This window comes from Paramisgurnus dabryanus, chromosome 2 (genome assembly GCF_030506205.2).
Source record: "Paramisgurnus dabryanus chromosome 2, PD_genome_1.1, whole genome shotgun sequence".
NCBI lineage: Eukaryota > Metazoa > Chordata > Actinopteri > Cypriniformes > Cobitidae > Paramisgurnus > Paramisgurnus dabryanus.
The window spans coordinates 45210587-45224535 of NC_133338.1; the positions used below are offsets into that span (position 1 = coordinate 45210587).

A 13949-nucleotide genomic window follows, 5' to 3' on the forward strand; every position below is an offset into this window, starting at 1 on the left:
AAATTCATATAATAATTTCTGAACATAGCATTGCATTTGTGTTTAAAAAATTTGTTTTTGACTTAAAACAGTTGCATATTAAACTTAAATTTAGCTTATCCTTCCTATTTTGTTGTTTTTTGGGGGGCGTGTTAGAGTGGGATTCTGTTAGGTGGTCCTCAGAAAAATATTGGAAGATGAAGTGGTCCTTGGGCTGAAAAAGTTTGAGAAACACTGCTATAGAGAAAGGAAAACCAAGAAGAAATATTGTACAGTGGTCTACCATGAAAACAAATCAGGGTTTAAAAAGTTCAAGGTGCATCCTTTTTGTTTAGTTTTACACGTAGAGAAAATATGTTTGTAGAACAACCTTTCATTTGGCTGTTAAAAGGTTTTGTTTTGGGTGTGTTGTTTTGGCAAGATTTTTGGCAATGGCAGTGGTGCTTTGCCTCCCAGCAGCCCTCTATGTGCCTGGCCAGATGCCCAATGCCCTCTCTGCCTGTCTCTCTGTCTCATGTCCTGGTGTGTGCCAGGGTCTCTCTGGTGATAGGCGCTGTTCCACACACGGTCACAGTGACAGTAATGCCAGTTTGGGGTTCCAGTTGGAGGCCCTGGCAACATGGGCATACTTATGGCCAGTATCTCTCTAACCAGTGGCTGAAAAACATACAAGGTCTGTCGGATTAGGTTTGTGTTCTCAAGAGCTTTGACATGAAACCATTACCATAATACTTACTTCTGGCTACGAATAACTACTTTTTCCATGATTTTGATTTTCTTTTTGTATATACAATTAAAACATGGCGTTTAGATTTAGTTAATATGTACACGAATCACTTTGCCATTCATTTACCTTAACTTTTTCAACATGATCTCACGGAAGTCGTGTTATAGTCACGAAAAATTTGATTAATTTATTTGTGTCCATGGCACGAAATTCAGCATTTTTCGTGCTTTGAACACAAATGTCTTTTTCAAGTCAGTCGCACGTATATGTTTAAATAGTTTTTGTGTCCGTGGCACAACTTTCTTTTACGTGTCTTTTATGTATTGTTTTCTCATATTTTTCCCCTATTTTTAAATCATTGTTGCTTGGAGTTGGGGTTAGAGTAAGGGTTTGGGTTAGGATGTATAAAAGTGTAACAGAAAGTGATCCCAACCTCAAGCGACAATGGTAAGGAAATAGGAAAAAACAATGAGAAAACAATACATAAAATGAAACGAAAAAGAAAGTCGTGCAATGGACACGAAAACTGTTTATAGAAATTTGTGTGAGTGACACGAAAAAGACATTCACGCTCAAGGCACAAAAAAGCTGAATTTCGTGCCATGGACACGAATAAATTAATCAAATTTTGCGTGACTATAACAAGATTTCCATGAGATCAGTCTGCATTTTTTTGCTGGTGGGACAATTTTCTAAACTCTGTCCAGTCAGCTGACTCCCTCACAACATTAAAGTAAGAAAACCTGAAAACATTCCTGTGAATACACTAAAAACAAATTCTGGTTGCACATGATTGAATTAAGTTTTCTTAATTCAATGATTTTCCATGTAATTTAATTATGTACACAGTTCAACATGATTGAATCAAGTTTTCTTAAAATGAAATTAATGTTAATTTCATTTTAAGAAAACCTTATTTAATTATGTGCAACCGATGTCCAGAAGTTTTTTTTCAGTGTACTTGACAGCAGTGGTGTACGCAGGTATAAGGAGGACTATACCCACTTCTTTATTAGATGTCATGGGGTATATACACTTCTAAATTCTAAATATGAATAAATCATAATTATCCTTAAGCTGAAAAATCAAGCAGAAGAAGTGACAATACTGGCCCATGTTGGAGTAAACTAAATATTCAAGACTAAGCATGTTACTGTTTATAACACCTTAGTTGGGCCGTTTTATAAAATCGTGGCATAAATAAGGAGTATCCACTTCTCCTGCTTGACAGGGACAATGTTAAAAACTTTGCATGTTAAAAAACAATAAAAACATTGCTCTGCTGTTTTCCTCACTTTTTTTAGTCACTCCGTATAAAAGTCTGCTAAATATCTAGATGTAAATGTATATGGAGCTTAAAGGGATAGTTTGGCCAAAAATTATATTAAACCCATGATTTACTCACCTCCCAAGCTGGAATTGGCGGAACTATCCCTTTAAAGCAACCCCAAAGAAGAGTTTTTTTTTTACCTTAAAATAACCTTTCCAAAAAAGTTTCAGGCGTTCATCCATTCGAAACCGGGTGAACGGCACTTTCACATTCGCTTTGCAACCCTCTATCGGCCAAAACCGCACTAAAGAAGTTTCCAACCATCGGGTCGCGTTCCTGAAGTTCGAGTGAAAACTACAAAAACTTGCTTTACAGCAGACCTACAACCCAATCAGAGCCAGCTTTGCTGCAGTACGCTAAATTATTTACGACAGTTGAAATGGACAGTTCTGCCGAGATACAACTAATTGAAATTCTGGAATCTGAGGGGGCAAACCATTTAAATATTGAATAAATCGCCTGAAGTCCCTAGCAACACATATTACTATGATAAAAACATTTTTTTTTTACATATAATAACGATAGGAGATTTACAAAATATCTTATGATCTTTACTTTAATATCCTAATGATTTTTGCCACCAAAAAAATCTATCATTTTGACCAATACAATTTATTGTTGGCTATTACTACAAATATACCTGATACTTATGATTGGTTTTGTGGTCCAGGGTCACACACACACACATTCTGGTTTCCATGTTTTGTGGGGACATTCCATTGACGTAATGCAATTTATTCTGTACAAACTTTATATTCTATTCCTTTCCCCTAACCCCAACGATCAAAGACAATTTCTGATACCTTAGATTTCCAAAAACATCATTCTGTAAGCTTGAGACTTGGCCAAATTTACGAAAATATATAAATAAATGATCAATGGCTGTTTTTTGATATTTTCCATGAGTGGGGCAGTTTCCAGCTCTCTGTGATCCGTATGCATGTTTTCTGCCAAAGTTTGTTGCCATGGTAACGTACAGTGTGTATCCTGTATGCCGTTGCCCTTCCCTTTCGGCATTCAGTGTCACACCGAAAACTCTGTTACCTGAGTCATGAACCGGCTGACTTTTCCAACTGCTCTCCACAGACCACCTGATAGCCAAGACTCAATTCACAAGAGTCTAATCCCGTGAAGAATTTACCTGCAACGAGATCATTATGAAAGGGTGTTGTCCGGCATAAACAAATGAGCAAAACAGTTATCCGTTAGATAAGACAAAAACTTCAAAGTACTTTCGGAAGGGGCTTTTTGCCTTTTCGGGGTAGTTTACATGTGATTTCCCCCGTTCAATTTGACTTGAAACGATGAACATTTTGATAGGTAGCTGGTTCTAAAACTGAAGCCATCCCTTTGTCTGCTGAGCAGAAAGGAGAGACTTCAGGGAGGATAAACTTAGCTCAGATGAGAGGAAAGTCAAGCCTTTTATCTCGGGCAGCCACTGTATTTTACACAATGTCCCTCCAGTTTAACCTAACAAAGAGCTCCTTATGTACTTCCTCTAGGTTGGCAAGTCTAATACCGTGGCATAGGGGACGGTTGCGAGGAGACGTCTTTTAGAGAGAGAGAGCTGGTGTGCAGGATAAAGAACAATTCATTGGATGGGTGAAATGTGTGCGTATGCATATGTTGTGCCCTGCTGAAAGGTGGCGTCTGGGCCAGAAAGACGCAGATTGGCGGTGAGACTGGTGGCCACCTTGTTTGAACTCAGTTCTGCCTTTTCATTTCCTGCACCTTTGATTCAGTTTCTGGTTTATTCAAGTTACAGTTAATGCATCGCTTTGGATAAAATTTTCTACAAAACGCAAGTAAATGTATGTAGTCTACGAGCATAACTAACTTTTGTCAGATTTAATGAAGAAATTATAATTCTGCATACTTGTGATGTCAAGGCCTTGAATTTACCTCATCTGTATCTTAACCCGTAATGGTTGTTTAGTTGCCTCCATTAACTCTTGTAAAGCTTTGGCATTGCCCCAGAAGATCCCACCCTCTCTCTCTCTCCCTGCCACGGTCGGATGCCTCTCGCCCCGATGCTGTCCATTCCCAGTAGGGGCCTCTGTTGATTGGCCCCGCGTGTGTCCTGCACTGTGCGGTGGTGTGAATGACGGCCCCTGTCAGCACCGACTGGCTCCCCGGGGTTCGGCATTCTTCACTTGAGTGACAGTAGATAGTACCTCCCTTGAATCACCCTAAAAGATCGCCTGTGTGACGGCGGGACCACCTCAACCCAGAGGGAAAAAAAGCCTTGGCTGGGACTCTTTAATGTCGCTCTCGCACTGAGAGACTGAGTCATGACCTCTGAGCGAGTGTTTGCCGGCGTTGCTCCACTCAGCCAAAATTAATCTCCAACACATCTTGTGCATGGGCAACTCCACTGGAAGTGGCTTTCATAATTGTCCTTTGATAGGTGGCGGTTATGTTTTAGATTTTTTTTACTTTTTATTGCTTAAGTGAGGATAACTTGATATCTATTACTTATTCATGTCCTTAAACTGATTAAAAAAAATGGAATATGTTCCCCAGCTGTCATTAAAAAGTCCAAATATGTGCCATTAGCAGTGGCGGCCGGTGACTTTTTTTTCGAGGGCGCTCGATGTTAAGTTCGTCACAACATGTATGTAGCCTGTCATGTGTGTTCTGCGTGGCAAGAGATCCTGTGTGCATCACATGTCTTGTCATAAGTGCCTGCTGCAGATGCCTCTAAAGGGTTTATGATAAAAGAGACGCTCGCATTTGCCAGATACTCGCATAATCTAATGCGTAATCAGAGTTTATTGTTAAGTTAGTGTCTTGCGTGTATTTTGATCATAACGCGAGCGTCTCTTTTATCATAACGCGTGTGCAGCAGGAACTTATTTTGACAAAACACGGATGCACATGGTTCACATGACGCAACAAACACATATTTTGAAAACGCAAGGAACACACCTGAGACTCCGAACACTTATTTTGAATTAACGCCCCTCGTATGAGCAGTCAAGAGCATAATGTATACATTTGGTACCAATATGTACCATTGAGGTACCTCTGAGGTACCTTTAAACTGCAAAATTAAAACTCACTTTAAAGGTGCAGTGTGTAAATTTTAGCGGCATCTAGTGGTGAGGTTGTGAATTGCAACCAATGGCTCAGTCCACTGCTCACCCCTCGCTTTTGAAACACATAGAGAAGCTACTGTTGCCAACACCGGACAAACATGGCATCATCGGAGACAACTTGCGGCCCAAAATGGCGACTTCCATGTAAGGGGACCCTCGGTGTATGTAGATAAAAACGTCTCATTCTAAGGTAATAATAACATAATGGTTCATTATGAAAGGTCTTTATACACCCCTGATAATATAGTTTTGTAAATTATTCTGCATTTCTGTCAAAAGATCCTTCTAAAATTTACACACTGCACCTTTAAGTAAAAAAAATTAAGTTGAAAATATTTAAATATTTTAGGTGTTACCAATTGAAGTCATTTTTCACTTAAAGTGAGAAAAAGTAAGTTTATAAATGTATTACCAATTAAATTAATTTGATTTGATAAGTTGTTAATTTTGTCTAACTTTGTTTTTTTTATAGTCTTACAGTCGGTTAACTAAACTGTAAAGAGTGATTTTTATCTAACATGACCAATAATTGTGAGATTTATTTTTACATTAACTAGCAACTAATTTTGTAGGCGCAACCACATGCCTAGAAAATCCCCACATTTGGCTTTTAACTTAAATAAATTAACCCTGATATCTCTCCATTGTCCTAAAGCAGACATTGCTCTCTTCTGTGTAACAACAGGTGGTCGTTTGTGAACGAATTAAACACTCAAGTGTATTGTGGAAATGGATTTTGTCATTTTTAAACAATTAGCCAGGATTACTCTTTTCTGATTACTTCATTGTCTGTTATTGTCGTATACGAGTGGACATCTGTTTAAACAAAGAAGGAATTATGGCAATGAAATCTAATAAGAGTCTCTAGAGGAGTGATATGTGGGCTGATATTTATTTTATACATCTTTTTGGGATATGATTAGAAGGATTATAATCCCAGTGTCTGTGGAGCAGTGCAGGGCTGGGATTAAAAATGATCTCTGGATATTGTTAGTCATGAATTAGTAACAGACTCATTGTGTAATTTATTAATTGTCTGACTGGCCAACCCATATGGGTCAGCGGTACCCCCAGACTGTCCTGGATCTGTACATTGAGCAACAAGAATAAACCTTAAATGACCCTGAACTTTAGGTTGGTCCATGTGAAACGAAATGTACCTTTTTTGATAAAGTATTAAAGGTTAATGGACTGATAATCAGAATATATAGAAATATTAATGTGCAATAGAAATGATTTTATTTTCCAATTTTTTGTAGAAAATAACAAAACATAATTTTGTACCAACACAGGTAGACAGGGATTCTTGTATTTATAAAGTAGCAGGTGTTCACTATAATTTTCACCATCCATACTTCCAAGCCGCTAAATTATTGATTTGCTTATTGATTTTTCATGTAGATCACTCAAATATTTGACTGAAAGAGAATAGAAATCCTATTAAAACATAGAAGCCTAAAAAGGTAATCCTAATCCAATCAAGGCAAGAAAATGCATTGATCTGCAGTCAAAATCAATATGAGTGAAATTAAAGTCAAATGTCAAATAAATATTTTTCATGAGGTAAAACTAATGCCTACTAAAAATGACAGCAATGTCAATATTTTTTTTTTAGATTTTTTTTAACGTGCATATAGTTTTTATTAACATTTTGCAAATCAATTTAATCATACGATCATCAGATGAGCCAATCTAACGGATGTCATGACCTTGAAACCCAGTCTAGGACCTATAATAATCTCTTGTGGACCCTGCGTGGAAATGTGGGAAAGGTTTCGGAAATGAATAGAAAGAGACAGAGCAAAATGCGAGGAGGATAAACAACACTCAAGGTATTCTTCTGCTCGTGGTTCTTCTGAAATGCCACCTCGGCCCCTGAATGCCAGACGCGCTGCTCTCTGACTCGCGGGACGTTCTCACACAATCCCACAATTCACGTGGAGGGAAGCAGCTGCGGGCGGGGACATTCTATGAGGAGGTGGAGGTTGGGAATGCGCTGCCGAGGGAAAAAGGCCTGGATAGGTTACAAAGAGAGTCCCATAGATGGAACAAAGCTGGCATTGAGTATTAAACCCCACTACACGCTGCGGAGAGTCAGGTTGATGCGTAAATTTGCAAATGTCAGAGGCATGACTACTGTTCGGTTTGTTTGCATGCATGTGTATTAAATGTAAATCTGAAGGAGTGGGATGCAAGGCTGTTTTACAGGACTCAGACATGAGCCAATTGTTTAGCATGGATCAGAGCTGCAAATCAATCACTTTACAGTGGTTAGATTTGTTTGTCTTCCATTGCATGAGAATCCCTATGGTTAATGTCATCCGAGTCTGCTTTGCATTGCTTTAAACAGCCAAGGTTGTGCTCATGCTATTAATGCACTATATATTTTTTCCACACTGGTTCTTGTGAATTTATTTCTTATAGCTTGACTGTTTGAAAGCCTTCTGGGGGCTTGTTAGCTCTCACAGCTGTGTGAATTCATTTCACGTTATGTTTTACACGAAATGTTTTGCCTGCTAAGATGATCAGCAGTAAGATTGTGTTAACAGAGCAATTCTGATAGTTTAAAGTATAAGCTGAAAACGACATTGCCATAGAATCTACCTTGTGTGCTAATATGCCCACACATACAGTATGTGACTCTAGACAAGTGGTTCTCAAACCACTTGTCCCCCTTGGGTACGGTGCATCCCTTTGCTGCCCTCAAAAGAAAATGTATGACATAAAACATTTTAAAATGTATAATTTTAATTAAACAAAACATATTAAATAATACAACGTATTGCTGTTGGTTACTAGCCTTATTTTTCTGAGGTTTCATTAAACAGAATTTATGATAAACTAATTAATAAAAATTAAAATGTCATAAATCTGGGGCCCCCCTGGCACCATCTTGCAGCCCCCAGTTTGAGAACCACTGCCCTAGACCACAAAACCAGTCATACATCGTCAGGGTATATTTGTAGCAATAGCCAACAATACATATATGGGTCAAAATTATCGATTTTTTTATGCCAAAAATCATTAGGATATTGAGTAAACATAATGTTCCATGAAGATATTTGATAATTTTCCTACAGTAAATATATAAAAATGTATTTATCATTAGTAACTCATTCCCATTTTTCTAAAAGTTGCTCGCCAGCATCAGTTTCACAAAATGCCTTCCAGGAAAATTTTCATCTAAAAATACAAATATATCAAATGAAAGAACAGACCCTCTGCTTTCAAACAAACAATAAACAAACAAATAAACAATGCGGGAAAAAAACATTTTCATACTTTCTATATTTTTTCTCTGCTTATAAACTCTAAAATATTATATTTTTTAGCAAAAAGTTAAAATAATTACATTTTTTGTGAAGGAATTGTGTTAGAAATCAGATTCAGAATGATTATCAAAATATACACAGAGTTTAAAATTAGTGCTTCAGTTTTTTTTTATAAATTTGGTATTTCTATCTAGCCATCTAGTGGATAATAGCGGTATTACAGATTAACATAAAACCTCATCAGGAACATGTTTTTTAATGCAAATGTTTTCCCTTAATTGACGAGATAACTCATCAATGATGGGGAAAGAGATAATATGTGTTGCTTAAGACTTTATTTGGACAACTTTAAAGCGATTTTCTCAATATTTAGATTTTTTGGCACCCTCAGATTCCAGATTATCAAATAGTTGTATCTTGGCCACACATCATCCTATCCTAACAAACCATACATCGCTGAAAGCAGATTTATTCTGATTTTAGATGATTTCAATAACAAAAATGTACCCTTATAAGTGAATTTGTGGTTCAGGGTCACAAATGTGACTTTTTGCTGTGTTGATGGGCTAAATTTTCAATCTGTTTTGTTTTAATGGCTTTTTTAATGCTGTTACACATACCTTTTTATGTGGCCTATTTAACACAAATTTTAGCTTGAAAAATTATCCTTTTTTTTAGAATCTATATGTTCTACAGAAACTTGGCAGTAATGTCAAAAAAGGCATAATTTTTTTTAAGGCTTAAAAATTTTCAATTTAAAATAAATGTCCAAAAATTCCAGTATTAAAAGGTCTGAAAACATGTTACCTAAAATAAGTAAAACAAGTAATTTTGTGTTAGTTTTATAACATAATCCAAAACTTTTCTTCAAATGCCTTTTTTTGTGTATATAGTTGGAAAGGTGTAAATGTATCATTTTATCATAATCTCACTTCAAATGGTTTATTAGTTACAAATGAAAATTTTGCTTAACCTTCAACAGAAAACCATTCAGTAATGTATTACTCCCTCACCCTCCACATCTTTATTCATGATAGGATGTTCGAACAATTCACTCATTGTCTTCATTATCTCAAGGTTCATCCTTCAATGTTGCTGGATGCTTAAACATTCCTTAAAGTCTTAACAACTGTAATTAAAACTTCAAAAAAAGATTATTTGAAAATTGAAACTTTGCTTGTTTTCAATTTTATTACACATTTATTTTGCCTTTACACATTTTAAATACACATACAATTACATTTCACTGGAAAAAATAAAACTAGTTTCACAAATGAATTCTGAGTTGATCTTTAAATGTGTATAAAAGTAAATCTATTTCTGTTGATTTGTTACATTTTCCTGATAATGTGTCAATGATACATTGTTGTGACAATCTCTAATGCAATTTACAATGCACACACAATTATTTTAGTTTAAAATATTTGAATATTGAACAACATTTGAACAGCAACCTCGTGTGAAATGGTGCATCTTTCATGATTTACATTCAAAACATGATGAAACCTAAGCAGGAATTTATGCTGAAACATTAGACAGTAAACTCCAATAGGGGTAAATCCAGACAATCAAATTTCATCCAAATAATTTTCTTGAAAGTTAACATAGCAAGCAGCTGTATTTTAAAGTAAATCTTATCTTCTCCACAGAAGCAACTGCATAAGTAGCAGGTAATGTGAACTTGCATTTCTCTAAATGAAGATGCTTACATGTGTTATCCTGTGCCGTACTGCAGGTAAAGTTTAGTTAGTACCTAATAAATAAATGGATCTTGAGTACCTGTCTGTGTTTACGTCTGTCTTTTTCTCCATGCCCTGCTCCTCCCCTATCTCTCTCTCTCTTACGTGGTGTATGAGTCTGTGATATCTGAACCGTGCCCGGCTCTCATGTCTATGAAACTCCCCAGTCTTTGTTTAGGGAAAATAATTCCCATTTGGGCCTCCCCTTATAGACTTAGAGTGAAGAGCGTTCGAAAAGGGGTGGTAGGGGGGTGAAGTGTATGCATTTATGGGTTTGAGGGGGGAAATTCCATTATTCAAAAATCAACAATATGAATTGGATGAAAATAAAGCATCCTCTCGTAAAAGCACCTCACTGGTTGCACACTTGTTGTCGCCCCGTGTAAGATGCCAGAAAGATCCCTGCTCCTGTTCTGCACAGCTTAAAAAATTAAAGTCCTAGCTGAGGTGGGGGTCTGTGTGTGTGTGTGTATGAGGGATTCAGATCCTGATCCCGTCATTATAGGCAGCACTGGAGGCTGGAGTCATAGCTGGAGCGCAGGGCTATGTGCGTGTGTGTGCGTGCACTTTTCTCCCATAATGCAGTGTGATAAGGATTGGCCTACATGGGTCTGAGAGAGTGGCGTCTGATGAAGGCTTGATTAGTGTGTTATCTGCTCCTGAGCTGCTCCTGATGAAAGCTACTGACGGGAGAATGGCTGGGAAAACAGCAGACAGCTCCATCAAATGGCAGCTATGCTATGACATGACAGCCAGGACCTGGTGGATGGTAAGTTTGGTGCTTTTTGGAGCTTTTTTTCGTGGGCAGGTTTTTTCCCACCAATTTCCGAATGACGTAACTCCTCCTTCAACGTAATTCGCTGCACATCTTAGAGAAAATGTTTGGCAGAGGAATCATTCAATTGAATTTCAATCATGTTATTTATCGAAAAAGTTTGCACTTCCAGAAACCTGTGACATTTGTAAAATAGTAGAAATTTATTTGTACATTTTACGGCATTATTTTGGTGTCTCTTAAATACTTTCTTGCCTTTTTTGTTGTTTTTTTTTACCAAATGTTGGACGTGTTGGATAATGATGTCATTGATGTCAGGTGAGGTCAAGACCTCTGTGTCAGGAGGTCAGGGTTTTTTTTAGAAACCCCATTCTCTTTGCTTACCGCTACATTTCAGGTTTCAGTGTACCTTTAATCCAAAGTTTAAAGTGCCCAATTCTCTGTTTTTGGATAGTTGAAAAGTTTGTCAAAAGTTGGTGCAGTCCGGATCACTTTGGATGAATATTTATAAAAGAATGACGCAGAAGAAGAGATCATGCACAATATTGGTGCTATGTTGTTATTTCAGAGGATCTTTTTGCAATTGTTCTCCGTTGCTGGTCGCTCAAGTATTCTTGCTCTGCACTTGTTGGCATTTTTCTCGGTGTTTGTATATTTTCCCTCCTGGAAGACAAAAGGCTCTTGTTTGGGTTTTCGTATCAATGAAGCGACTGCTGGTTCTCAGTCCATTATGAATATTAAAGTTGGCATCATACTTTTATTCTTTTGCCACCCTCTTCTTGTGAGTTATACATTTATTTGTTTTTTCCGTATGAACGATAAGGACTGGAATAGATAAATGTCTAAATATTTTTATTTATTTATTTAAAAAAATGTATTTATTAATTTTATGATGACAACCTAAAAAAACAAATGACAAAACCAAATAAAAAACTTTGTTACTCCAGACAAATATTTTAATATACCATATATTGATTATATAAAATATTACATTTTTGTGGTATTCCTGTAATGTGTACTAAAAGTATTTTTTTTATAAATCTTACAAAATAAAACAGCTCTTTCATGTATTATTTTTTATTTTATTTTTTGAATAGTGAGTTCTTGATGAAAATTATAAAAATAATGATTCTTTAAAAATATAATAACGTGGTCAATAATGTAATAATATGTTTGTGGTTTCGTATTGAAATCTTTATGCATGTTGTAAATGTTTTATATTATGATGATATTTATTTAATATTATATTTAATTTAAATGCAGTGACAGAATTTATTTTTTTATTTATAAGTTTCTTTACAACATATATTGTAGATCTATTATAAACCATCATATGTGTATACAATCATCCTCATTATTTATTTAAAATAATGAAATTAAAATTTTACACATTAATTTACTTTTGGCAGTCGATAATTAAACTGAAGATTTAAAATAATTGCACATCCTTCTTAAGCAACTTAATTGTGTCCAACTTAATTTAAGTTTTAATTTTAAGTAATTTTCACAATATTTACATTGTTCTAGTTTACACTTCTAACACAAAAAATAGTGCTGCACAATTTCCCATGAAACATCTCCGATCTAGCAGTCACTCACCTGCAGATGGATGTAAAAAATGATCTGAACCAATGGCAAGTCCAGACATGGATTAATTTGAAACGCTCAAACACTCCAAACTAAGAAACTGGTGCAGAAAATCTCAGAACTTTCAGCAGATGCTGGGGTGGGGTGTGCAGAGAGGAAAGCAGTATTTATGGTTAATCCCTGTGGCCAACAGTCGTTCATTAAGGTACACAACACAGCCCCCCCTCTTTTTGTTTATTGAGGGTCTCTTTCTTTTTCTGCGAGAGTCCCTCTGTCTGGCTTGCTTTGTGCAGCTGGGAGACCGATGTCAGCCTGCATACAGCCTCCCAGCAATCTGGCCTTCAGATGATGCTTTGCTCTCCTGCCGAATGTGGGTCGAAGATTAGCATAATACCAACTAATCGTGAATAACATTAGCATTGAGTAAGGCAGTAATTAAAATGATTACCATTAGGGGTAAAACTAAATGAGGAAATTCAGTGACGACCGTGTTTATGATATTGATCGCATGACCATGGGTTGTGATGCTCAAGGCTGTTGATCTGATGATGGGAACATCAGTCAGCACTGCTTATGTTGATTTAACAAATGCATGCACTTGTTAAATCTAATGAATGCATGTCTTGTGTCAGGTGTTGTCTGTGATTGACTATAATACACTTTCAGAAAAGTGATGTATCTAGGATGGTTCCCTTTAAAAAAGTACACAGCATTTGAACCTAAAGAGTGCATATAAGTGCCTCGAAGGTACATATTGGTACCAAATGTATACACATCTGTACCTAATGGTAAACAGTAGGACCATTTTTTGACCATTTGTTTATGTATAATTTTAACATGTGCACCATGCATGTGCATAAAGCCGTTTTTTTCTTATGGTGAGGGACTCAAAGGGGTTGAAACGTCTCAAGGAGTTAAATCTTTAACTGTACAATGACCAGCATGTAACTTGATCAAAACATAGGATTAGTGTCACCTGACATTATCAGAACAGTGACATTGTAGTTTTAGATGGGTCACCTTGGTACTTTTGGTTTTGACTCAAATCCTCCAACTGATCTTTTAAGTAAACGGTATTGTTTGTCTGGAAGCTAAACTCTCAGTGTTAATTATTCCGGCTGTTGGGCACACCTCGGGTTCGTTTGATCCTTATCATAGGGATCAGGGATCAATCTCAACTTCCTCTAACTGCTCTCTAATGTAATGCGTCCCGTATGGTAACAGGTCTGTACTGAAAGGATCACGGACAGGACAACAATGCTATAGACACAACTAATAAAATGCAATAAACACATAATCATGCATTATTCATAAAAAATCATATAAAAGTTTAGGGAAGGGGAAAAATTTGTTGACTTATAGCCTACAATAAAACTACTTTCGAGCAAAAACGAAGTATGTTCACTAGTTAACCTATTTATAAAAGGTCAGATGGAGATAAT

General features: G+C 36.5%; 1 protein-coding gene across 3 annotated transcripts in view; it reads left to right on the top strand.

Moving 5' to 3' along the window:
* Nucleotides 1–9715: 9715 nt before the first annotated feature.
* LOC135778589 (nuclear factor 1 B-type-like) overlaps nucleotides 9716–13949 on the top strand; it is a 97321-nt gene continuing 93087 nt past the window's right edge. Inside the window, exon 1 of one of the 3 annotated variants that reach the window (XM_065288982.2) lies at nucleotides 9716–10914. In XM_065288982.2, coding sequence (XP_065145054.1) covers nucleotides 10819–10914 — 96 coding nt within the window. In that variant the 5' untranslated portion in view covers nucleotides 9716–10818. The remainder of the gene's footprint in view (nucleotides 10915–13949) is intronic. The other 2 variants (XM_065288981.2, XM_065288989.2) reach the window with 2 other exon arrangements.